We start from the raw sequence: 25,405 nt of genomic DNA on the forward strand, positions 1-25,405 counted from the left end.
CTTCCTGAAGGTCAAGTTGTTCTTTGGTCGTCGGCTCTTTTTCACGCATTTTCAGTCCTGTCCTTGTACCCAATCATCTTCTCAAAATTGATCTTGTCAAGACTGACACAAAAAGAGATTTTGATCCATCATGTGATACCACCTGGATGACAATGATCCCAAACACACTGCCAATGCAGTAAAAACGCAATGGTACACTGTCAGTCATGGATTGGGCTCCCCAGAGCCCGGACCCTGACATTATTGAAGCAGTGTGGGATTGTTTGGGAACAGAATGTAACAAAAGGTGTCCAACATCCAAAGAACAGCTCTGAATGTCCTTCAAAAAGTCTGGAAATCTATTCATGAAGACTATTTAAAGAAAGACTTAAATAAATGAAAAGAAAGCTTGCCTAAGTGAGTTAGACTTTGTTGAGGAAATAAGGTGGTCATACCAAATATTGACTTCAGAGCTCATTACTCTTGTACAAACTCTGTCTGCTTGTAGTTCCATGTATGGTTGTCAATTTCAGTAAATCACTCCACCTACTTCCCACTTTCAAAGTGAAATATAAAGAAATGAGAACAGTATATTAGACTGTAAAACTGCATATTAGAATGAAAATATCTTTTCGATTTAAGAGCTTATGCTTACTGGTGGAGTAACCATTACTGAAGCATAAAAATATTTTGGTAATTACCAATACTGTTAATTTAGAGCAGCTGTGGCATAAACCTTACATGAGATGATGGTCTAATACATTTATTAAGCATTGAAATAGTCTGACCAGATATATTAGGCCAAAATATTAGGCTTGAATAGTATCAGTATGCCAAATACTGTAGAGTGCAAATCAACCATATGTTGGAATTATGGGGAAGTTTTCTCCCTTGTAAGAAGTGCCTATTAATAATAATAATAATATTCGGAAAACCTGAATGGAGCATGTACAGCTCTAAGATCTGTTTCACACAGGCATTTCTATTTGTGCAGTACGTGAAGCTGCACAACTTGAGTGTAAGAAGAAGAGGAAATTCCAAGGACAAGAGAAAGAAAGCCTTTATTATTGTACTTCACAAACTAATGAAGGCCTAATTGAGCCCTTCAGGCCCATTATCATACCACACTATTCATCTGATAGCCAGCTAATTGAGAGAGTTTCTCTCTATTGTTCTCCTACATCCGTGCCAATCCTTATCTTCCATAACGTCATTACATATGGTGAGATTACAGCTTACAGATTACACCCCTCTGAGGCTTTAAAGATGCAGAACCCCGGCGACAGATCTGACCTCATATCTGTTAAAAATGCCTTAAACTGCCCCTACGCATTGAAAGACTGGCATGTCTCATCTTCTGCTGTGAACCATATCATGAGACCTCCTTAGCTTGTTTGCTACTCAATTTTATCTGATTAAGGCCTTTTCTGGAAAACTTCAGGAGGATGACCTCTTGTTGTCCAGCAATATGTCAGAGCTCAAGCATCTGCAGCCACATAAAAGGGCAACACGGGATAACTCATCCGTTCTTCCAGGAAAGGGGTTCAAGGCTCTAAGTATGGATACGGGAGAACTTCGGGTCCTCTGCAGCTGGATCTGCAATTTCTGTCAATCCCCTTTATTGTCATAACTTATAATGAGACAAATATGAGCCATGTGCCTCTCTCATCTGCACCGAGATGCTGGGCTAGATTGCCACCACTCAGTAAATCAGTTACCCCACCAACCATACAAGCTGTTGTTTTCAAGTTCTCTTGCTATCATTCCTAACTCTTATTTGCAGCTCTCAGCAGAGGCCTCTGCTGGGGATTTTCATTGGGCATGGCATCAAAACACTTAACCACAGCAACATGATGCAGTATCAAAGGATGCCTACGTACTGACAAGAGGTGTTTTAGGTATGCTTGCCAGTTTACAAAATAATAAAATTTTAAAACATTTTTTTAAATTATATGAAACTAACAAAAAGACGTTTTAAAACATAATAATAAATTCAACTTAAAATCAATTTAAAAAGTTTTTAATAAAAATAAATTAAGACTATATATTTTTAATGTTTCCAGTGTTGCTTATCTTTCATATTAAGGAGATATTTAACACCCATCATGTTCAAGCAGTATAAAGCAGTATTAAATCTGAATATTGAACAACTAATAAAGAAATTTCAGGTGAAGTTGTAAAAGATGAAAGGGGGAAAAACAGCTCTTTGAGTTAACTGTGACAGGCAATTTGTAAAAGGATTTATTGATTGATACTTAAGCACCAAGAGAAGCCCTAAATCCCTTATATCCCTCTGGAGAGGGAAAGTTAAGTTATCAGAGAGTAAACGACAATCTGTACCATGATCCTAACCAGCTGTTGCATGTCTAAGCCCATTTCTATGATTGGACTGCTTATGTTTTGGCAGGTTTTACCACAAGGGGCTTGGTGGTAACTGATTTAACAATGAAACTCAAGATTGGATGGATAAAGAAAATAACACGTTGTCCCAAATCCGGGAGCAACTGGTGTAGAAAACACTACCTATCAAAATCAAAACTAAAATATTTTGCCAAAACCGTATCTGTTATCTGCAACTTTTTACCTCTGCTGAGATTAAAGAGGCTCAGGAACACTCAGTTCTGCACACTGGTATAAAACAAACTGTTCATGTGAGTCAGGTCTGATGGGATCTTTATTTGATTTGGAGGGATTTTTTATAAGAACAAACATATCCTTTCAGAAATTGGAGTCTTGTTCAGTGAGGTAACGCAAGAAGGTTTTGTTATAAATATATCTGCTGCACACGATGATCATTAAAAACATACACAGCAGATAAGCTGATAGATGTGTATTTATACTAAAAATAAGCACGTGATTAATTTCATGTGTAACCTCTAACATCATAGCAAGAAGGTCCTGGTTTGAACCCCAGTCAGCGCCTTTCTCTGTGGGACCTGCACGTCCCTCCCGTGCCAGTGTGGCTCTTCTTTGGGTGATCTAGCTTCCTCCCATATATATATATATATATATACAGTTTATTGATTTAACAGTGGTATTAGATCAGTACTCAACACTGCCTGTTACTTGAAACAAAACATATCTTTATCAGTAAAACAATACAAAAGTATAGCATGGCTCTAAGGCTTTTCCAACAGGTGCTCTGCAGTAGAGTAAAAAAAAACTCAAAAAAGAGAGTGTGGAGAGGCACTAAAACTACAGAAGTATTTAATTCTAGAAGCAATTCAGCAAGCAAAGCAGACCAACACTGTCATGGCTGTGTGCAGGCAGGCAGGAAGAGAGGAACCAAAATGCAGGACTCGCGGAGGCAGAAGTAACTCAAAATACTCAGCTTTATTGCTGGGAAGAAACTGAACAGAAAACTAACTAAACTGGGAATACGGAACAAACTAAACCGGTAGGCAGGCTGGCAAACAGAACACACAGCGATGCGACAACAAGCAGGGGACGACGCAGACACTAAATACAAGAGGTGAACAGAGCTAAGACGAAACAGCTGGGAGACACAGCTGACGAGACAGGGAGAGCACAAAGCTGAACGCACTGACATAAGGCACAGACCTACAAAGTAAAACAGGAAGTACACGACAGACACGGAGATCCAGACGAGACACAGAACTTAACAGACGCAGACTCATGAGCAGACATAATAACATCATGGGCAGACAGAGGGAACACAGAAAAGAGAGACCAGCGCAGACACAGAACAGAAACCTAACAAATGGCAAATCTTAATGGAAAACACAATCAGAATAAACAAGATCATAAAAAAGAAACACAAAACACTGAGTCATCAGACTCAGGACCACGACAAACAGGTACTGCCTCAAAGTCTTCACCATGGTCTGTTGGGTCTGTTTTGCTTGCTGAATTGCTCCTATTTAACAAACTGCCACAGCACTACTCTAGTTTTTACCAGCATATCTTTACTGGGCAGTATTTGTTCATGCTCAGCAATGACTTGAGTCTTGCATCTGTTCTTTGTACTCTAAAGTGAGATACAAATACCTCATTTCCACCTAAGCAGTAGTACTGTTAATGGTGCAAAACCAGTTTTGCAATGGTGCCTTTAAAGACCACACTTTTACTGCAGAACATTATATAGGTTTACATGGAGGAAGTTTGGGGGATTTCCAATGGAAGAAAATCATGGCAGACAGAATCTGTAGACTGCATCTAATCACTGTTGGACTTTGTCTAGAAAGCCCCACAATAGCCACTGCCACCAGTTGTTCCAGCTTTGGGAGCTGCAGCTGAATCAGTACCAGCTTTTAGGCACCAGCATGAGTCATTTTTGTGGAAATTAGAGAAATAAATTCTAGATTAGGCACCAGCACCATGCCAGTGGAAAAGAGCGATAAGACAGAAGCCTTTGGAGCCAAAAAATGAACAGCTGAAGGATGGGATACAACACTTGTTCAGGCTAGGAAAAAAAACATAAATCTAATGATCTCATCATCATTGTCCAATACTGGACAATTTGGCAGCAGTAGGTGAAAGTTCAGGTCGAGGGATATCAAGTGAGACTAAACTGTTTGCTACGGGGTATCATCACTGGCTCCGAGACACATTCTTCCACTTCTGGGGCTCGTAGCCTTGTTACCTCCTCCCCTTAACCTCAATCACTCACCACCTCGCACCTCCCTGTTAGACAGATATATCCATTACACTCTGCCCAAACCACAGATGACATTTATGACTCAGCAATTTCACACTTACATGGCTAATTGCACTTTCACCATAGCAGGAATCCTAAGGGAAGTGACCAGTCTCAAGCAAAACATACATAGTGATCCTTAAGTAGTTAAAGTGCAGAAAGTATTAGCATGGGACAAAAAAACACACCAAAAGAAATGTTTTATGTGCCAAAAGTCAACTCCAGCTGTGACAAATCTTAAAGAATGGCCTCCTTGATGATGCTTGGACCACAGGGAATTGAAAAGGGCTTCTCCATGCTTAGCCAACTTCTTAAATCCCCAACTCACATGGCACAGGGAACACACACACACAGAAACACACACACACATAAAATGGGGCACCATTTGCTACAGTACTTGACTAAGAAGGTCAGGGGAGAATTTTCTTTGCTACGCAGTGACGCCTGTCAAAATAAGAAGACACCAACATGACTGCAAATCTTCCAAATGTAGGCATTTTTACAACGCTAATGCCAGGGGTCAGGCAGGTTGTACCTTCCCAGGGCACAATGCTTGGCTGGTGGTCAGTCAGCGGCAGAGTCAGCTGTCATGTCTGTGGGAAAGGAGGTTGTTCCACTGCCTAGACAAAACTACATGCAGCCTTCTTGGCACTTTGGGCAGCAGCAGTCCCAATTTGAGTCTTGATATGGATTCTTAGCTTTCAAAGTGGAGAAAGTTCCTCAGCAGCAGCTGTAAATGTTGCTTCTGTCATTCATCTCGGATCCAAGTTGATCCTTGTTGGGATTCACCCCATCCTGGCACATCATAGCCAAGCTGGGAGGTGGAACCCATGACTTTCCCACCACTTACTGTGTTTCCGAAAACCTTCCATCTAACATCCCACACACAAACTCTCACTCCAGGAATCTGCTTCTCTTCCTCCCTCTTCTTCCTAATTCTCTTCTAGGAATTACCGATGACTCATTCTGACCAGATTAAATGACCGCCATGGGAGAGAAACTCTTGCGTTGCTAAACAATTGAGAAACTTACTCAAAGCAGATGATGCATTACAAAAATAAAGAAGTAAAGGTCTGCATAGAGCCGAGTATCACCTCTTTGCTCAATCCACACAAGAGGAATGGTCATAGCAGCTTCTCTAAAGTCATCGTGACCCACTCTCAGTTCAGACTGTCTTAATTTCATATCTTAATTTGTGGAGACAAAAAAAGAGAACTGCTACATACACAAAAACGCATCAACAAAGGCACCATTAACAGCAATTTCTATACATTTTAAAATGTTTGCTGACATATTTTTCTTCTATAATTCCAATTTTTTTATGACTTTATCCATCAGTTTGTTCCTAATGATGTCACACCATTTTATATTTCTGCCTTGATTGGGACTTTTTAAAAATGCAAATAGTTTCGAGACCCAGGGGATCCCAGTTAAAAGTACCCAGTGCCACCTCCTGATCATTATTGTCATGGGTATCACACAGCATTAGAGGAGGGGAGGGGTACTCTGTCAGTCATTTAAAGAGTGAAGCCTCCATTGCTGTATTTGCCATCCAGATGGAGAACTTACCAGACTGGAAGCTATTGGAAAGTCACTGGCTCTACCTGAGACAGCTGGGGTGCACCCTGGTCATGCCACATATGAAAAGGAGAGCTAATACTTCTATACTGCAAACCCTTGAATACCCTCCTCGGAGTGAGGAAAACTCCACCTGCTGATATGACTGCTCAATGTGCTTGTAAAAGTTGTTACCTTTGGTCCTGAAACACAGGGTAGCAACTGTTTGCTCCTCCTGTCACATGCCAGCATGCCCCAAGCATAGCATGTGGGAAACAGTTTGCTTTAACAGCTTGTGATGTGTTTTTAACTTTAGCTGTTTTTACTTGTTTCCTGTTTGTATACAGCCTATTGTGAAAGATTCTTTAGGCACAGCCAAGTGGCACACGGTTTCCACTTTGGTGGCCTAAAGATTACATCTCTGCTCTTTGGAGATAGATGTGAGACCATGGTCTTCAACAGGAACAGGGTGGAGTGCTCACTCTGGGTCAGAGGCAAGTTGCTGTCCCAAGTGAAGGAGTTTAAATATCTCAGGCTCTTGTTCACCAATGAGGAGGGGGGAGCCAGACATTGACAGACAGGTCAGTGCAGCAAGAATTGGGATGCTGTACTGCTGTGTTGCGATGAAGAAAAAGCTGGGCATGAGGGCGAAGCTGTCAATTTATGGGTCAATCTCCTTTCCTACCCTCACCTATGGCCACAACCTGTGGGTAGTGACTAAAAGAATAAGATGCAATACAAGTGGAAAAATGAGTCATCTGAGGTCATCCTCAGAGATAGGGTGAGGAGCTCTGTCAATCAGGAGGGACTCAGAACAGAGTCAGGCGGGATCCCGGGAGGATGCACCAGAGCAGATCGAAACAGTGGAGCGCATGGTTTATCCACTGCTGGATAGTGACATGCTGGAAAGATTATGTCTGCGGATTGGTTGGTTGTATTTTGAATTCGGTTATTTTATATTGGGGTCAGAGTGACCCAGATTAGTTTCATCATAGAAATACAACTGAAATGTTTACTTGAAACTATTGAAAATAGAGATATTTGAATGAAAACATGGTAAATAATCTTTAAAGCAATAGTGTAGATTGTACTTTGGATAAAAGCTCTAAGTTTTTAAGACTTAAAGAAAAGTTAAAGCTTTCTGCTGTACAAAATATGAAAATGAATAACACTTTGAGAATTATTATTTTTCTATTATATTTGCCTCTTGCAGTAAACTATTCTTTGGGGATCTCGAGAGACCCCAGTTGGTAGTCCCTGTATGTTAAATATGTCGGTAGGATGCAGGTCAAGTCGTCATTGGCTTTATTGTTCTGAATAACAGATCAGGAAATCCTCTTCCTGTTCACTCTGCAGCTTTTGATGGATAAATGTCCTGAAATCATAACAAACTTCCTGTTGTCGACCTCTCATGGGCAATGGGAAAATATTCAAATGATTAAATCCACAGTGTTGACCTGCTTCGATTTCACTGGTTCAGCCAGATATCCACCTCCTCAGCCTCTGTCCAGATGTTCTGTCTCAGCCTGTGGTTCGTGCTTCCAAATCCAGGCTTGCAGTGGATAAAACGTGTACTCCGCTGTTTTGTTTAACTTGATATATTGGCTTGCAATGTAATACACTTTTATCCCACGTAGCTCCCTGAATCAAAGGTCACTCTGAGTGAAGGGCTGAAGATTAACATGATTAATAAAGTGAATAATGATTGTTTTAGCAATAAAACATCTGGAGAAAGGAACATCAAAACCAAAGTGCTTTGTTTTTTGTCAGAGCAACCAAGATAATGGTCAATATGAAACTTAGAGTAGGCGTTTCTGAACTGAAAAAGTACATCTTGAAGACATCAAAGCAGATAACATCTTCACCATAATATCTGGAAGGTTTTATTAGCTGGCATTTGTAATTTGCAATATACTTAACCATGTCTATGAGACATGATGATGGCTTACTGTTACAATCCATCACAACTAAAATTAGAGTCCAGCTGATTTATCAGTGGAGCGATTAACTATTAGCTGATCTGTTATTGGCGTCATTTGTAACAGCAGATAAAAGTAAAGAAGAGATGGGAGAAGCACGCTTCGACCTTGCTCACAAGTACTGATGTTGTGCAGTTTGTTCACCAGAGGGCACTCTGATAGACTGTTCACATGCGGGCAGAACTGGACAGTAAATAAATAAATAACTAAACATAACAAGCATCAGAGAAATCTGTTTGTTTGGGGATTTTTTTTGTCTGTCTGAAGTTACAATAAATTATTATTTAATATATTGGAATATCAGATTTGTAAATCACCATATACTGGAATCAGACTTAAAAATCCTATATCTGTCAGTTCTGACTAAAAGTTATGTGAATAATTTTATACATTGTTTCATTTGTATATGAATTGGTTTCCTTTCCTCATCTTTAAACATAATAAAAGTCCACCTTGTTTCCTCACTCGGCTGCAAGTGTAATCGATATTTCTGCTGGAAACTCCATCTGTACTTAAAAATAAAGCCTCAAAAGAAGCCAAAAACTGTAGTAGTTCAACAAAGTTACAAGAAACCACAGCACACTTTAAAATACAAAAAACAAATTCTTAGAGGAGACTTATAGAGATGTACAGTGTTGTTATGGCCTGTTAAACTCACTAATTATCTACTTTGAACTGATATTTTTATTAAAAGTTGCTCATGTAAAGGTTCTTACTGATTTCTTGAGTCTGCCTTGTTTGTAAAGCCATACAAAAAAGCTCAACGTTCACCATTGTGAGGAAAACACCAACTGCAATGTGTCAGATCATCATTGCTGCCAATTCACACTGTGCAGTGTTTTAATCAATGTAATTCTAAAATACAGCGTCCCATTAACATCCATGCACCAACCATGTAAACAATGTATAAATATATTTACTGTAAAAAACAACAACAAAAAGATTCTACATAGAGCACAAAAATGACATCACCTGCATAAGATTTGGACTCGGTATCATTTTAAGTAAAGGAATCAGTTTTATGAAGCCCAAACTAAAAAAATCATTATCATAATAATAATGTAATCATCATCATCATCATACAGTGGCCAACTTTCATTTTGATGTCAAAAATGAATTTATATGACAGAATATCTGAGGTAGATTATACACATCGGAGGGATATGTAGGCTATTGTCTTTAAAAAGTTGCACACTTTCATTCATGGAATCATTCAGCTCTTATAGTCATTACTTGTATCCCATAATACATTCTCTTGTAATGAGTGCCTCACTCAAAGTATAACAAGGAACCCGGACAATCTGATGCCTATGAAAGAACAGTTAGTCTCTGGTTGTTGACCACAAGACCATTACAATGTGTCTTAAATGGATTATGTAAATGTACCATAATCTTTTTGGAGTGCATACGCAACACATGCCCTGAGAGACAGAGTTTTCAACTCTTCAGATGGAGTTGGCTCCACCCTTTCCCTCCTCCTCAGACATAGAGGATGTTGGAACTCAACTCCAAAATGTTCACAGCAGAGCGTGACGGAGCTCTCCCGAAAAGTATATTTCTGATAAAAAATAAAAAATAAAAAAAATTCACCGCACACTTAAAACGTACAAATATCTGACAGGAAAGAACGAAATAAATGTTTGTAACATGGATAAACAGAACAAATGGACTGTATTACAAATCAGTCCAGATTGGAGATATGACTGTGTTGGTCTCCGAAGACCGCAGGGACGCATGGTCTTTATGAATAAAGTCTGGTCTTTATCCTTAATCAGACAGAAACGATACAGAATCTGTGCGTTCACCAAAAATAATGTTGGAGACTTTCCCTCCACTCACCTCAGCTTCTGTCAGATCCACACACAAGTAGAGAGCGGCCAGCATTAAGAGCGAGCCGGACGGTAACAGCATCGTGGCTGTGCGCCGTTGGAAGCTTTGCGCGCAAAAGTTGTGCAGAGTGCCCACAAAAACAGCCTTCTTCCTCCAGGTAATTCAAAGTTTATCGGCAGCACACGGACAGCACGTTTTGCTGCATCTTTGTCCGAGGCGTTATGAGGATCTGATCAGTGTAACTTGGTCTTGTTTGTGATGCACCACACCCCCCACCCAAAACGACCACCCTCGCTCATGCAAAGGGTTTCCACCTTGCTTTTACAAACACTCCGACTCTTTTCGGTAAGCAGAGGGACTAGTCGGCACACATTTGTGCTTTTGCAAGAATATTTGAGGAGGTTTTCGTGGAACATAAAGCTGATCTTAAACTTTTCAAACGGGGAACCTGGGCATCTGTGATACCCAACTTTTTTCCTTCGTCTAACCGTCGCACAGAGACCGGAGTGACCGTAAGTAGTGCATTTTACGAAACTGGAACTGAGTGTGAAAGTGCTAAAAACGAATGAATATTGATACAGAAAGTCTCATATGTATGCACTCGTGATTAACCAGAGTTATTAACGTCGTGCGTCTCCGCTGTGCCTCAGGTCGGACAGTCATGCTGTAAAGCGTGTTCACGTGAAACTGTGTGGGACTTGAGTTTGCGGTCCGCGTGAGTGGGGACCATGCAAGAACAACACGGGAGAGGACAGAAAAACCTGAGGTAAGCACAACGTGAAGGCAGCACATGATTACCACATGATTCATTGATCAGGATTTTTACGCGTTTTTTATTTTTATTAATTTTTAAATTATTATTGTGAACAGGCTGCTGCTTCTGTGCCTCGTCGTTGCCATCCTCTCCTCAGAAGTGCACGCAGTAAGTTTAAATTTCACGCGATCTTTTCATTTCTGATTATGAGAGTTCACTTGACATGTGCAATCTGTAGAATTAAAGCATAAGCGTCATGCTGATTGCGTCTCTCGACTTGGAAGTTGCTGTCTGAAGCAGCAGAAACGCGCAGACCTCGGTGTGTGAACAGTGGGCGTGTCAGCACCAGAGGGTTTCTCCGGTAGGAGGGATCTTGGCAAAGAGCATTTTCAGTGGGATTACTGGTGTCGCAATTTTAAAAGTTTAAATTGGGACAGCCACATTTTTGGCTTTTGCAAAACAAATAAACAGGAATAGGATTAAAATATGGGCATATGGTATGCTTTTCTTGACCCGGGATTGAGAAGTGGGGCCATGACCTCTGCAAGCAGGATGATGCTGAGTATGAGCTTTATGGGTTTAAATGTGTCACTTTGTGTCCATTTCTTTTTAATTAATCAAGAATACACCATCACCACCACCACTGCAGCCCATAACAGATTCATTACTTTAATGATAAATGCTATACAGCACATTTTAATCATAGTGGATCTACATGTTATACATTAAAAGGCTTAAACTATGAAAAATTAAAAAGCCAGAGCTTTTTCACAAGGCTATTACTACTACTACTACTCCAAGTGTCTGAATCTGCTATGGCCCAATAAGATCATGCACACAGAGGGGCATGAAAACTCCCAAACCTGCAGTCAGTGTACAGTCAGCTCTACTACCAGATTATTCCTCAGGTAAATAGTGACTGTAAAGGGATCCCTTCCTAATGCTGCTCTGCTATTACGAAATCTGGGGTAAAAGCCACAAACCTCAGCCTCTGCTTTGAGTTGTCTAAAACAAATATAAAGTTTCATCAGGTTTAACTATAAGCAGAGTAACTTCCTAAGAGCTGTCATTTTATCTTAAGCCTATGAAACTCAGTGGTGCAGGAAGCACTTTTTAAAATTATGCTTGTGGTTCTGTGGTAAAGTTTTAAACACTGCTTCATCATTTCTGCGTGTGTGAGGTCTTGACGTTGGACATGACATGAATGTCAGCATCTGCACTTTTATTCTTTGGTCAGTGGGGCCCCATTCTGTGGATCCTCCGTGGACTTCCATGTTTAGTCCAGAATTTGAGATCGAAGAAAGGAACTATCATTCTTACTGTCCTACTCCTAAATGTAGACGTGCAAATCTGATCTGCACCTGGCTGCTGACACGGGCAAGGAAGCATCTTCACACTTTAACACGCCTACGAGTGAACACCATCACCCAGATTTTCCAGAGCCAAAGTATAGCCTATAAAAAAATCACAACAACAGTTGCCTCAAGGGACGAAGACTCCACAATAACACATATTACTTTTCTTTCTCCAGACCTTGCGCAGTCTGCTTTATTTTTTCTTTCATTGTTTAAAAACCCAAATTAAAAGTTGAATTTTTTTTACGCTTGTGAGTTTTGCACATTGTGTTTGCACTGCATTTATCTGGAACTAGAACTGCTGAGCTGGGAGCTGAGACAAAGTGAATGTGTTTAGACGATAAAGGTGGTTGGTGAGTTCATTTTCAAAGATCAGAGCGTGGGTTCAAATCCCAGTGAGAGCAAGCTGTCCCTGATTAGCTTCTGGAATAAGACACACAACGATTTAACAAATCACATTTTCTTAATCTTAAATGCAACTGTTATAAAAAGCACCAAATCATCACTTTGCAGAGTAAATTTAAAAAACTTTCATTGTTGGTTAATTTGGCCTTTTTAAAAACCTTATTAAAACGTTTTGCAACTTTCTTTTTTTTTTTTACAGTGCACCATTGGGATGCTGAGTCCATGTGCACACTGTTTGTGTAAGCGTTCAGTACGCGTGTGTGTCTGTGTGTTTCTTTTGACTTCAGCTGGCGCATGATGTCAGATGTTTGGCGGCTCTCTGAGTTTTTTAATATCAAACTCAAGGCACTCAGATAAAAGGTTATTTTATCGAGTGATGAAAAGGTCCCGTTGTCTTTCGCTTTTATCAGATTTGGTCAGGGCTTGATTAGAAGCGTGTGACACGGCTCAGCTCCTCTGTGTATTGTCAGGCTTTTTCTCCGAGGCAGAGATGCTGGGCTACAGCCGGCTAATTTTAGTTTGACGATATCCATGTTTTCTTTGCAGACGAGTAAACTGGATAAACAGTTTGCAATAAACATTTTTTTGAGGCGAAATATTTCCATCTTCAAACATTACAGAAGTTTTTGAAAACATAGTAAGGAGTCACTGTCAGTAGCTATAGTTTGTAGGTAATGAGGTGTTTGAAGATATTTCACATCTTTCGAGGTTTAGGGGAAACGGTTACCAACTACATGTCACTATGATGTTTTCCATTTGACACAGAATTCCCCAAATCTCAGCTAGATCTGGAAAAATATGTTTCTGTTCAATATTATATGAAAATCGCACCCTCGGGACTATTTCACTCCTTTAAACAAAATCATTGTACAACTGATTCCCACCATCTGTCTCCATGTTACGTTTGCACTTGGAATTCCCCGGCCTGTTAAAACTTTGGTACATGAGATTTCGTTTGCTATTCCCAGAGTTTTTGTGTTTTTCTGCTTGCAAATAAGCAGATTTCCTTAAGTTGTGGTGTGACTAAAGGCAAAGGTATGCTAAACCAGCAAACGTTATACTCAGTGGTGTTGTGTTAGCTCCCTGATAGAGGAACGTGGGCGTCATCTAATTTGCCATGATGATAAAAGCATACATTCTGAAAGTCACTGCTGCAAATCATTCTTACCTTTCCATGCAATTGAAGTGCATTATTTCACAATCTGTCTTAGGGCTGTTCGATATAACGATATATATCGGATGACGATATAAAAACGTCTATCGTTTCATTTTACGCTATTGTTTGTTTTGTGGTGTCACAAAATAAACTGTTTACGGCAATATTTTTTCATGGTTTTGATGGTCACTGTGGTGGCTATATTAATTTCTTAAAGTTTTCTCTTTCTCTTATATTTTATATAACCACACTACAGACAGACAAGCGCCTGTTTTTATGGGTTGTGGTTAGCAACAACAACGGTAACAGCATCGCGTGTCCGCTTGTTTATGTTCCATATAAACCTTTCACAATAAAGCTCAAGATCCTGTTGAGACTTTTCAAAATAAACTGAATCACGTGAAAGAGCAGATTATTTACGGATGAGAATTTAAAAAAAGAGCCGCCAGGTGCTAAAAAATAAACCTTAGACTCAAACGTTAGAACAGGCTTTTCCCCGCAGCACGCCGTGTAATAAATACTCACAAAGAAAACGGCGGCCTTTACAACTTATGTCTAAAAATGCATAGTTTCATGCATTTGTTAAAACACTCGACTCCAGCTACATGACGCGCTGTAATGAGAAACTGCAAGCTTGCAGCGAGCGAACAGTTCTTATTCATCAATATAAGGTTTAATCAAAAATGTTGGCCCTTGAAAAATCAAAAACCTTGCCTGATCTAAATTTGACCACTTGTTCAAGATCTCCTACTCATGCACCTCTGCACAGTTTCCAGAACAGCTGCTATTTATAGATCACTCCACAGAAGTCCTGTTATTCTCCTGTGTACGTGTGGCTCTGTAGTGCACGCTGTATCTCCTTCAGTGTGTCAAACCAATGATCCTTCCACTCATTCACTTTCGAAATATACCAAGTGGCAGGGAAGAGAATCTTGAAAAGGCACCCGAATTCAGACTGTTTCTGCTGAATGTTCTCCCCCAGATGCCTCAGGACATTACAGTGAATGTCAGGCAAAACAGCGAGCACATTTGATGACTGTGGTGAAAACACACAACATGTAGGTCAAGTGGAAGTGATCTAAAAATAGCATCTGTGCTGGAGGCTGTCTGGACATGTCTGAGAAGGAGATCGTGAAAGAGGGATCACCCAAGTTAAGGTTTTTGAGTTTTAGGGGCCACTGTTCAATTTTTTTTAAATCACATTTCATATTTTTTGTTGAGTTTTTTTTTTATTACTCAGTAAGTGCTTCTTCAAGATCCATAGATTTAGGTTACCTAACATCAGTGTGTGAACACAAAGCCTAAAGGCCCCTCCAAGGTAGTCGCCTTAATCCACCCTGCACTGCTTTTGTACAGCTTTTGCTTTCATATTTCTCCTTGGAAGTCCTGCATCTCCAGTGTCTTCAGACATTTCAAATTTAATTCACTTTGTGGAAGAGAAAAAAGTTGCAGGGAGCCTAATCTGGCTTCTGGTGACCACAGTTCAAGATGTTCGAACACAACGTTGTCCCTCAGATGCCTCTAGAACAGTGGTGTCAAACATAAGGCCCAGAGGCCAGAATCAGCCTGGAAAAGACTCCAATTTGGCCCAGAGGATGATTTAGGAAAAATGTGAAGAATCTCATAAAGTTTGGACCTTTATACAGCCCGGCCATTCATACTACACTGAAGGAATTAATTTAAAATATCCACTATAAAAAAAAACTGTATTCTTGTTTTGTTTTAACTATGGGTCTGCAGTAAGTTTATTTCTTACAATGTAGTCCCAAAGAGTCATCCTGACTGATTTCTTTTTTTACTGCAGCAGCATTTCTTCATCATACAGAAAAACTGAGATTTAATGTTGAAATTAAACCTTTTCTTGTTTTAAGATATCTCAAGGATTAAATTTGTAGATAAACTTCTTTAGACTGACAGAAAGGGGAATTTCATTGGTTCACTCCACGTACAAAGTGAGCTATACATGAGCCATGATGTAAAATGAGTTTGACATCCCTGCTCTAGAAGATAGAGTACAGTAGGTCACCACTGTGACATATTCATGTCAAAAACAATGCTGGCTCCAGCACGCTGGAGGTCTTACTCTTGGTCTGATGGCCACCTTCGGGCCTAGCCACTGAATATCCACTCATTATCACTGTGATCCACAAAGAGATGATCAGTCAGTTTGACACAAAAGTTCATATTACCTCCCTGCATTAGTTTGAGGTCTCAAGCAAGTGGACAAAAACAGGACTTCTGTGGAGTGATTTGGAAGTTGTCCAGAGCTGCACCTGGAGATGACCTTGAAGGGGAAGCTTCAAAACACTGGCACAATAATTATCAAAATAGCCCATTTGGAGAGACTGATGCATGCCTGTGCATTTATTGCATTTTATTGCATCTAATCTCATTTTAAATATCTTTGGACAACACATGTCCTCTCACCTTGCACGGGGACAGTTTCTATTTTCATGAACTGGACATGGAGGTCACATCCTTTGGTGGGAAAATTTAACTTCCACACTTATGAGTGCAAAAAAAAAGAATTGCGCGGGCAGTCACTGCTACAGCCCCGGCTTCTTACATGCAGATAAATATTGCGCACAATTTTTTTTTATCCAGATCTGCTGGTGGAAGAAGGAAGGCTCTTGAGAGAGTAATGTTAACAGGATGTTTCAAATACGTCCCTTTGAGAGGGTTTCATTCCAGGGTGTTTGAGTATATATTTCAACATGTGATGGAATTCGGGGGCTGATGCTGGCAGAGGATGCGTGACTGTGTAGGAGACATCTTTGGCCCCACACTGCTGCGGTACCTAGAAGCCCAGCAGTACCATCTGCTTTTCCAATTACCCCCTCTTTTTCACTTATACTTATACAGCCATGACAGTCAAGGAAAGGTTTTAAGCTTGCTATAAATGACTGCCACGTGACTGAAATGCGGACACGTGACTGACCTCTCAAGTGGGATTGTTTCACGGGAGAGGAAGGTGGGTGTCCGGGCCAGGAGAAGATGTCTGCCTGTGATAAGGGTTTGAAAATATGGCTAGCACGTCCACTGCCAAAATAGCAGCTTTGACATAGAAGGTGCCCGGCTGTAACAATTGGGGGAAGAGCCCATTGTGCTGGAAGCAGGAAGCCACAGTCTCAGATGAGAAGTCCATGTGTGGGGCTTCCCTGTCACAGCTGTGTGTGTGTGTGTGTGTGTGTGTTTGTCTCATGTGCCAAGAAAGATTGAAGCAGAGGTGACAAGTGGTTTCCACATCTCTTGACCTCCCTCCCTTTGTATGGTGTTGGGTTCGTGTTGATAGGCAGACATGTGCGTGTGTGCTCACATGTGAGTGGATGCAGAGTACGTGGGTCTTTTGTTTGCTTAAGTATTGTTTCCTCTGAAGTTGGCCTTACAAAAATGTGGCTTTATGTTGGTGATTGTTTTATTAGCCTTTGCATTTGTGCATTGTAAGCATGAGGAAAGCTCTGGTGCGCTTGGCTGCTTGCACCACTGGTGTTCAGCTTTCCTTCGTAAACAGGAGAGCAGAGTGGTAGATGATTACAAGGACAGTGAATAAGTATGAAGGAGATGCTTGTGGGGCAGTGGAACATGTCTTAAATTAGTCAGACAGTTTGCTATCTCTCGTTGGCAGGACTGTGCGTATGTGTGAGACGCATTTTTTCTCACACGTGCACAGAGTGCGGGCTTAGCGAAGTTCGATTTTATGGGAAACATCCTGAGTTCAGAATCGAGCGAAGAGAAAATAGATTATCCAGAGAAGCTCTAAACAGGAAAAGCAAGCCGGGTGGAGCTGAATATGTCAGAGTTTCTTTACAGCCCTGCTGGACCCCACATAGTTTCGGGACTTCAGAGTTTATAAAAAACATATTTGCAGCATAAATTCTGTCCTGTTCATGCTTTACATTACGCATCAGGCAAAACAGAAGAGGAGTCTGAGTTAGTAGTGTGAAGATTACTTTATGGTTAATAAACTACTGTGAGAGTTTTGAAACAAATTCCCAATCCAAGGAATTCTCTCACTCTTTAAACACACTTAAATCACAGTTTGTTTGTAAAGTAGGCCGAAAAAAATGATGTTTTTTTCTGAAATGTGTGAAATGTGGTGATTTCAGTTTTGAACACCGATCCATGCTGCTTCACTGACTTTCCAGACCTCTCTTAACAAAAACTAAGGGCACTAAACTGTGGGAAAATGTGAAATGACTTAAATTACTTGTTTACTAAGTATACATATGCATATAAAGGTTGTCTTATACCAACCTTCGATGCTTTTGTTGGCACAACAAATTTTTTAATTATGTTTGTGTTTGATTATTTAGACGTTTAAATGACGAAGAAGTTCAATATACAAGCCACGCTACATAGGGATACCAGTGGTTTGATTACATGGATAATCACCAGTCATGCTTCATTTTCATCCCAGTCATGCGTGACAGCGTGCAGACAGGCCCGACTCGTGTACACTACAGTGCAGACTCGAACACAAACTCGCTGTCGTTCTGTATTCGTCAGATTTTCTCACAGCTCTACAGTAGCATTCACAAATGGTTTATTCGGTCTCTTTATTCTGTATCTCCAGATGCCTCCAATATATTTACTATGGAAGTATATTCTAAAATTTGGCCCAGTAATAATACTGTCTGTATAAGATTATGCCACAGAGGAAGCGGTACCATAAGAAAATGTTTGGATGTCAATTCAGTTTGGATGTGGTCTCTGGAAAGTCCCTATACACTGTGCATATATCTTCCCTGTCCTTTGCCCCTTACTCCATCTTGCAGTGATTAATTGAGGGGCACAGGGGTCCAATCAGGCTGTGCTGAAGGAATTCTAAAGCCTTCGTCCTCCCAGAATTCATCCTCTCAGTATAACTCTGTCCCTAACTTCCTTTTATAGCCTCATCCAGCTCCTGGTTTTCATCTCCCTTGTCTTCTGTCTCCTCTCTTCATCCATCTCTGAAAGGGACCCTCGCCAGGCAGTTTGTCCTCGCTCTTCCTCTCAGAGCTTGTCTTCTTCACATTTCATCTCCCACCCCCTTGTGCCCTCCTCCTACATTTGTCGTCTGTCATGGTTGGCTGTGTGGCAGGCAGGCAGGAGTGGTGGACCCAAAATGCAGGACTCTTTGGAGACGAGATTTAAACTGAAAACGCAGCTTTATTGCTGGACAAACTTCTACATAAAATAAGACTCACAAAAGCAAAACAAAACTCTAAACTGAGGTGCTGGAGAACTGGAAATCATGAACACACAGCAAGTACACAACAAGGTACAACACAACAGGGAGCACAGGAAAACACAGGGCTTTTATACACAGGGGAGTAATCATGGAATGGGCAACAAGAGGGAGACACAGCTGGGAGAAATCAGGCTAACGAGACAGGGGAGAGGTAAAACTGAACACACTGACATGAGACATGAACTTCCAAAGTAAAACAGGAAACCAGAAACCATCACACACAGACTCAACACTGAGAGGCAGACAGAAAATAACGCATGGAACCCAAACTATACATGAGGCAACAAATCCTTAAACACGAATAAACAGAAACCTAGAATTCCAATAACAATCAAAGCACAAGAGTATCAAAGGGCAGCCCATAGTGCAAAAATAAACCAAAACATCAGAAACTCAAAATGCTGGGTCGAACCGACCCAGAACCGTGACAGTCGTGTGTTTCCTCTTTGTAGAAGTAGTGCTACTCAACGAGCTGACAATGAGCTGTACTGTTAGATTTGATATATGGGTTTTTTGGAGGGGGGTAAAGCACTGAAGTGTAGGTTTGATCAAATCTTGCAGGTGGTGTGAGGCCATCCATATTATCGTAACTATGATCTCAGGCATCTCCAGCGTCTGATCTCACTGTTGTGTTTTGTCTTCTGGAAAGAAGTCATAGACCATTAATTTCCATCCCAGCTGTGCAGTAATTGATTAGACTTCATTACTTCATGTCATGGGAAGAATGTTAGCAAAGTTAATGCGCTTTGTGATAACATGACCATGTCCAATTTTGTCTGTCTCTCCAATGCCCTGTCTGTGTTTTTTTCTTCTTCTTCTTCTTCTTCTTCTTCTTCTTTTTTGGATATTATTGCCGTGTAATTTGGCTCAGATATGCATAATTCCCAGAAAATGAACCTTGATAATTTTGGTGATCATCTCACTTTTCTCTTAGTGAAACCACGAGGTCGGAGGTTGTACCAGTGCATGACATGTCTCAGAAACTTATGAATATACTGTAATGCAATGCAGTTTGATACTTGCATTCATGTTTCCTTTAAAATTCTTATAATTTCTTACCCTTTTACTTATTAACAAAGATTCTTCTCCGCTTAAATGTACATGTAATCTGTTAAGTGTATAGTTATCATTTTATTCAGTGTGACTACACTCTGTTTGGCTTTTTTATTCCTCACTTTACCTCCACTGTCCTTCATCCTAACACTAAGTCTGGTTCTGGTCTGCTCATAAAAAGAACTAGAAGAAAACAAACCCTGCTGCTCTCAGTCCTCTCGAGCGATGACGCTGCTGCATGGATCTCCCCATCTGGATGTCTGTCATTGATGTCATTTGATGAGCAGCACAAGTATCAACACAACAAAGTCTGAAAGCCTGACCTGTAAACCCTGAGGTCCAGAACAGAAATTGGAATAATCCCAGGTTGATTTAGCTCAGTATGTAGCAGGAAGCTCTGATTAGGAGAGTGGCCCACTGGGAAATGGAGTTAAGCCTGCATTTGACCCAAGACCAGTTAAGGAGGGGGAAGGTCCCAGTTTGTCAAGCATGGAGCAGAAACCAGAGCTGTGTTTACACTGGATCCCAGCCTCATAGTGGGAGTTTGTCCTGCTGCTTTCAGGTCCCCCTGCTTCAGTTCATGTTCTCTTTCACATCCTGTTTTCTGCTGAGTGATCTGTCCCTCTGCCCCTGCATGTCATTTTCACTGTTGCACTACTTGAATTTCCATTTGTGTAGCATGCTTCTAAAATCAATCAGTCACACATTTATTAGTTATATACTGATTCCATCAAGTGCAATTATTCTCTCTTCTTCTCTTGTGTAACTGACATTCCAGCGATTGGTGAAATCCAGGTAAAACAGTTGCTGTTTTAGGTTCCAGATGTGGCTCGCATGAGGAGCTGGTGATGGCAGATTCTGATTCTGAAATAGGATCTGGATTTTCTGTAGCCAGATGAACTTGCTGATTTGCCCTTCCTTTGATTATGTTGGCTCTGTCTTTTAGTTGGTGCCATTTGAGGCCTTCTATCAAAAGACCTCAGTTTTAACGAGTTTTTGACAAAGTTGCTATTCAGTTTTAAATGTATTGTTGTGCTATACCTGTTATACTAGACTACTACTGCTTGTCTCTTTTATTTCTTCTCAGTGTTTGTCCTATCTTTCTTTTTGCTCATTGCTCTCACAGATCTATGGTGTTAAAATGTTCCTATTTTCTTTTAATTTTTCCTGTTCTGTAGATGTACATGTCCTCTGGGGGTTTGTGAGTGCACACGGGGGTCTTTAGCTCTGCTGCAGGAAGTTGGTGACGGAACAGGAAGCACAGTTAGTTATAGAGATGCGATAATGCATACAAGTTGTAGTGTTTATTGAAGAGGAAAGAAACAGTGACTGGGGCATAATTGTTCTTTTGGGACATTTAGTGTTATATCAAGACATGCCAATGTTATCACTATGCCAAAAGAAACATGGTAATGTTTGATGTTTTGATTTTCCTGTTTCTGGATGTGATGTATGTATATGTGTTTGTGTTACAGTTCAAATCTGATTATTTGATTTTGTTCAGTGCTGGACTATTGCCGGAAGACAAAGCTGCACTGGCTGTATAAACTCGCCCTGCTGACATGTTGCCTTACTTTTTAAGCCATCAGATCTTATGTTAAAACTTCACTGTGGTAAAATAGAACAGCCTGACTGAATAAAAAATAGAGAAGAAAGTTTCTGTATTATTCATTTAAACAGAGATTAAGCTCATTTAGAATTTTACAGACTCATGAACAGTACAGCACAAAGGAGTCACACAGCCAGACAGCAGCACCAGCCAGTATGTTTTGGTCTTTGGTTTTCATTTTTATGTTTGAGCCCACTTCAGATTTTTTTATGTTTAGACCTTCCCATTCACAGCCACAGGGGTTATTTTGGAGATGTGTCTTTTCTCTTTTTATCCAGTGAATCACAAATGTCTTCACCCAAATTCTTTCTTTTGTTGTCCTGGATTCACTGACACTACAGGGAGGCTTCAAACAGCGTGGCAGTGAATCAAGATATTGTTCAGCTTCTCTCAACAGGCCGTAGCATTAGCCAGATGGAATCGGCCCACACTGATAGTGTTTTAAGCACTTCTGGAGGTTTAAACTCCACAGAAGAATCCACATGTGAAATCTTTAAGAGACTGAGCACTAACAGAAGTATTTTGATTTTAAATAGTTTTACAGTGTTTGGATTAGTGTGCTGATGAAATAACAAGAAAAGGCTGAATATAAACAAATGCTGTGCCACCGTACTCTTCATCTAAATTACTTTTAACATGACTTAAAGTCTAGAGCCAGTCTCGTGGTTCAGTAAGGTTGGAGCTTTGTCTGACAACTATTATTAGCATGCTATTAAAATCCTTATGACAATGCTAGCGTGCTGATGTTTAATGCTACTCTTTACACTTTGACCATTTAATGTGGTAGACTGCTAAAATTGGATGGTTACTTTTGACCTTGACATGAAAAGTTAAGTTATAACTAAGGTCTTTGGAGATAACAGCTGAGGATATCCAGATAGCGGATATCTGATGAAAACATTCCTTTTTGTGTGCTATGCTTTGTTTATAAAAGCAGATTAATTTAAAACACAAAAACAAATAAAAGCTTAAATTGTCACCAGATGATAGACCACCGAATATTTGAATATTTGTTCTTTTACTCTCTCTCTGCACTGTATCCTCCTTTTGGTCTCCACACGTTTACCTGCATGCAACCAAAGTCTGCTCACACATGACTGCTCAGTGGATATCTGACAGATACACAAACAAAAGGCAAAAATCCTGATCTTTGCTAAACTTTACATATTCATATCTGTCTACAGAGATTGTGAAATAACCAAAGAGACTGCAATTCAACTTAAAGAATGAATGAACGAGTTATTGTTTCATTTACTTCAGTGGTTAGCAAAACATTTCTATGTATCAGCAACCTATGTTACACTCATTAATAATGCAAGTATTTACCAAAACTCTGGGCACGATGAAATGACTACAAAATTTTAATTTAGTTGAAGAAAAAATGTTTTTTGCCAGTCATAAGCAAAGATTTTGGATTGAAATAGATACAAATTTTGTGCTTTTAAGTTGCAATTTTGAAATAAAACCTCAAGTTTTGTAAACAAGATTCCACAACATGTCCTTAACACAACTTTTTGTCCTCTTTTAAGTTTCCTTTTAAGTTACCGCTTGATTTGAGCTCTGATATCAACTGATATGATTTGTCGATATGCTGGTATTGACATTTATAACAGCCGATAAACTAAATTTAAAAAGTTATCTTAGGAAGGAATCATGAATAAATACTCATCACAAACGTTAGGAAAATCTGTTGTGTTTCATGTGTCTGAAATGAAAAAAAAATTCATCATATCATATCATATGGTATCATATGTATATCAGTCGGGCTCTGCTCTTCATTTAAAGGTCGACTCCAGTTTGTGTGCTTCCAGAGAATCCGTCACTGAGATGGTTCTCTGCTGGCAAAGGGAGTATCACAGCAAGCACTGATATAGTACAAATATGCATCAAGGCATTTCACGCAGCATCTTTCCATCACAGATTCATGTGAACTTATGGCCAGATGTTTCAAGTTCACGGGCTTGAGCTTTCTCTTTAACGTCACCATCATTAGTGTGATGAATGGCAGCTGCAACCTTGAGGAATCGTAACAGTGAGCGATTAGACACTGTACAAATGTATACACACAGACATGCAGGAGGGAGCGCAGAAGCATGAAAGTAGTGAAAACAGATGCATTTCTATAGATGTGCTCTTTCCTAGGTCACACATATTATATCTAATCTCTACGTGTAATAATGATATTACAGCATTCCTGTAGCCACGCACTTTATTGGAATTCAAATATATACAACATGTTTGTAATATGCCATGAAGGCACTGGTCAGAGATGGCTGGCTATAGCTGTTGTTTAATGTTTAGGATGGTCTGAACCAGTCTTGTCTACACCAACTTCAAACACTAGATTACAAAATATACTATATTTTATTAATTCTTTTTTTTTTTTTTATCTTAACAGTGAACAGTTATTCTGAATTACTTGTTTGGGATGATACCTTAATAAAGCCAGACCTTTGAATGTGTTTAAAGCACTCAAAGTAGAGACTGAACAACGTTTTCTGCGAAATAGACAAGTACTTGTAACTAATAAATAAAAGAATAAGCCACCAGTTAATTGCTCATCTTGCAGATTGACTCCACCTTCCCCACTTTGCACTGTTGCTGGTGATGATAGTCCTCTTTATTCTCATGTCCAGTGGTAGAAGTGAATTCTGTAAATTTAGGTGCATGAGGGAAAATAAGCACTTAAAATAAGCACTTAGCACCATGATGCACTGCTTATTTTGAGCAAACTGAAAGATCTGCATACAAACTCTTAAAGAATGAACATAAGCAGCTGGAACATGCTTTAATGTGTGATCTTCATCTTATCTGCTAAGGAAATTTCACAATGCTCGGGATGTTATTTGATCTGTTTTTCTTTTTATACTGAAAAACTATCATGAGCATCAGTGTATTTTCCCAGACGCTGAGATATCAGTCATATCTGTGGCAGTTAAGGCATCTGTTTGAATATCTAACAAAGCAGACAAGTAATTACAGGAGTGTAGCATCTACAAAGTTCAGTAGTGGGATCGGGCATCTGGCTCCTTGGCTAAGGTCAAAGTGGAAAGGTCAAATCCTTAATATTAAGAATAAGCAAAGCCTGTGTTAAACATCCCACAAAAAAAAACACTTATGGCCCTTTTGGGAGGATTTAGTTTCTGTTGACTCTTCATTATTGTGATCACAGCAGCCATATTTTACACCTCTGTCCTCAGTTTTCCTCATAGTGTGTTAGCACCAGCCCAAGGCCAAAGATCAAAGGCTCATCCTGCAGCAGGCTGTGACCTCTGATCATCTGATACCTCTGATACAGAGAAACCAGCTCAAAGGGAGTTTGCTGTTTTATTACCCAAAATCTTCCTGTGCCATCAGTGTTGACTGGTTGATGTTTAGATATTTTAATGAAATAGTTGCGATCTAATAAGCAAGAGTGCTAAAAACCCTTTAGTGTAAAAAATATGTTTTAGAGGAATTTCTGCTTTATCACTTTTGCTCTAGTCAGGCAACATCTCTCACCGTATTTTTATTCATGTTTTTTTCCTATTAATACTCTGTTTGCATGTTTCACTGGAAAATATGCAAGGGAGAAGTGGAATGTCCAGCTGTGCACACTCACGTCTGCCTTCATGCTGCATTTCTTGGAATCCGCTGATGTTTGCCTTATGTACTCATCTGCACTAACTTATGTTTAAAAGATTATCTCGACTTGAATTTCTCTGTTTCCTTCTGTTTTGGGGGCACATTAAATTGTCTCAAGGTTATAGAGCTTAGTAGTCCATTGTGTTTCATTGCATCAGTCACGTGGACTGCTGATTGCTTTAAAATACCACAAATCAACCCCTGATCTTTGTGGTTT

General features: G+C 40.0%; 2 protein-coding genes across 3 annotated transcripts in view; one reads left to right on the forward strand and one right to left on the reverse strand.

The window, feature by feature from the left end:
- col4a1 (collagen, type IV, alpha 1) overlaps positions 1-10,217 on the reverse strand; it is a 46,684-nt gene extending 36,467 nt beyond the window's left edge. Inside the window, exon 1 of the mRNA XM_040005270.1 lies at positions 10,012-10,217. Within this exon, the coding sequence (XP_039861204.1) occupies positions 10,012-10,083 (72 nt within the window). The 5' untranslated portion in view covers positions 10,084-10,217. The remainder of the gene's footprint in view (positions 1-10,011) is intronic.
- A 128-nt stretch (positions 10,218-10,345) lies between these two features.
- col4a2 (collagen, type IV, alpha 2) overlaps positions 10,346-25,405 on the forward strand; it is a 59,776-nt gene continuing 44,716 nt past the window's right edge. For both annotated transcript variants that reach the window (XM_040005268.1, XM_040005269.1), the window contains exons 1-3: positions 10,346-10,514; positions 10,653-10,768; positions 10,873-10,924. In XM_040005268.1, the coding sequence (XP_039861202.1) occupies positions 10,731-10,768; positions 10,873-10,924 (90 nt within the window). In that variant the 5' untranslated portion in view covers positions 10,346-10,514; positions 10,653-10,730. The remainder of the gene's footprint in view (positions 10,515-10,652; positions 10,769-10,872; positions 10,925-25,405) is intronic.

The sequence above is a fragment of the Simochromis diagramma genome, unplaced genomic scaffold (genome assembly GCF_900408965.1).
Source record: "Simochromis diagramma unplaced genomic scaffold, fSimDia1.1 OVJJ01000501.1, whole genome shotgun sequence".
NCBI lineage: Eukaryota > Metazoa > Chordata > Actinopteri > Cichliformes > Cichlidae > Simochromis > Simochromis diagramma.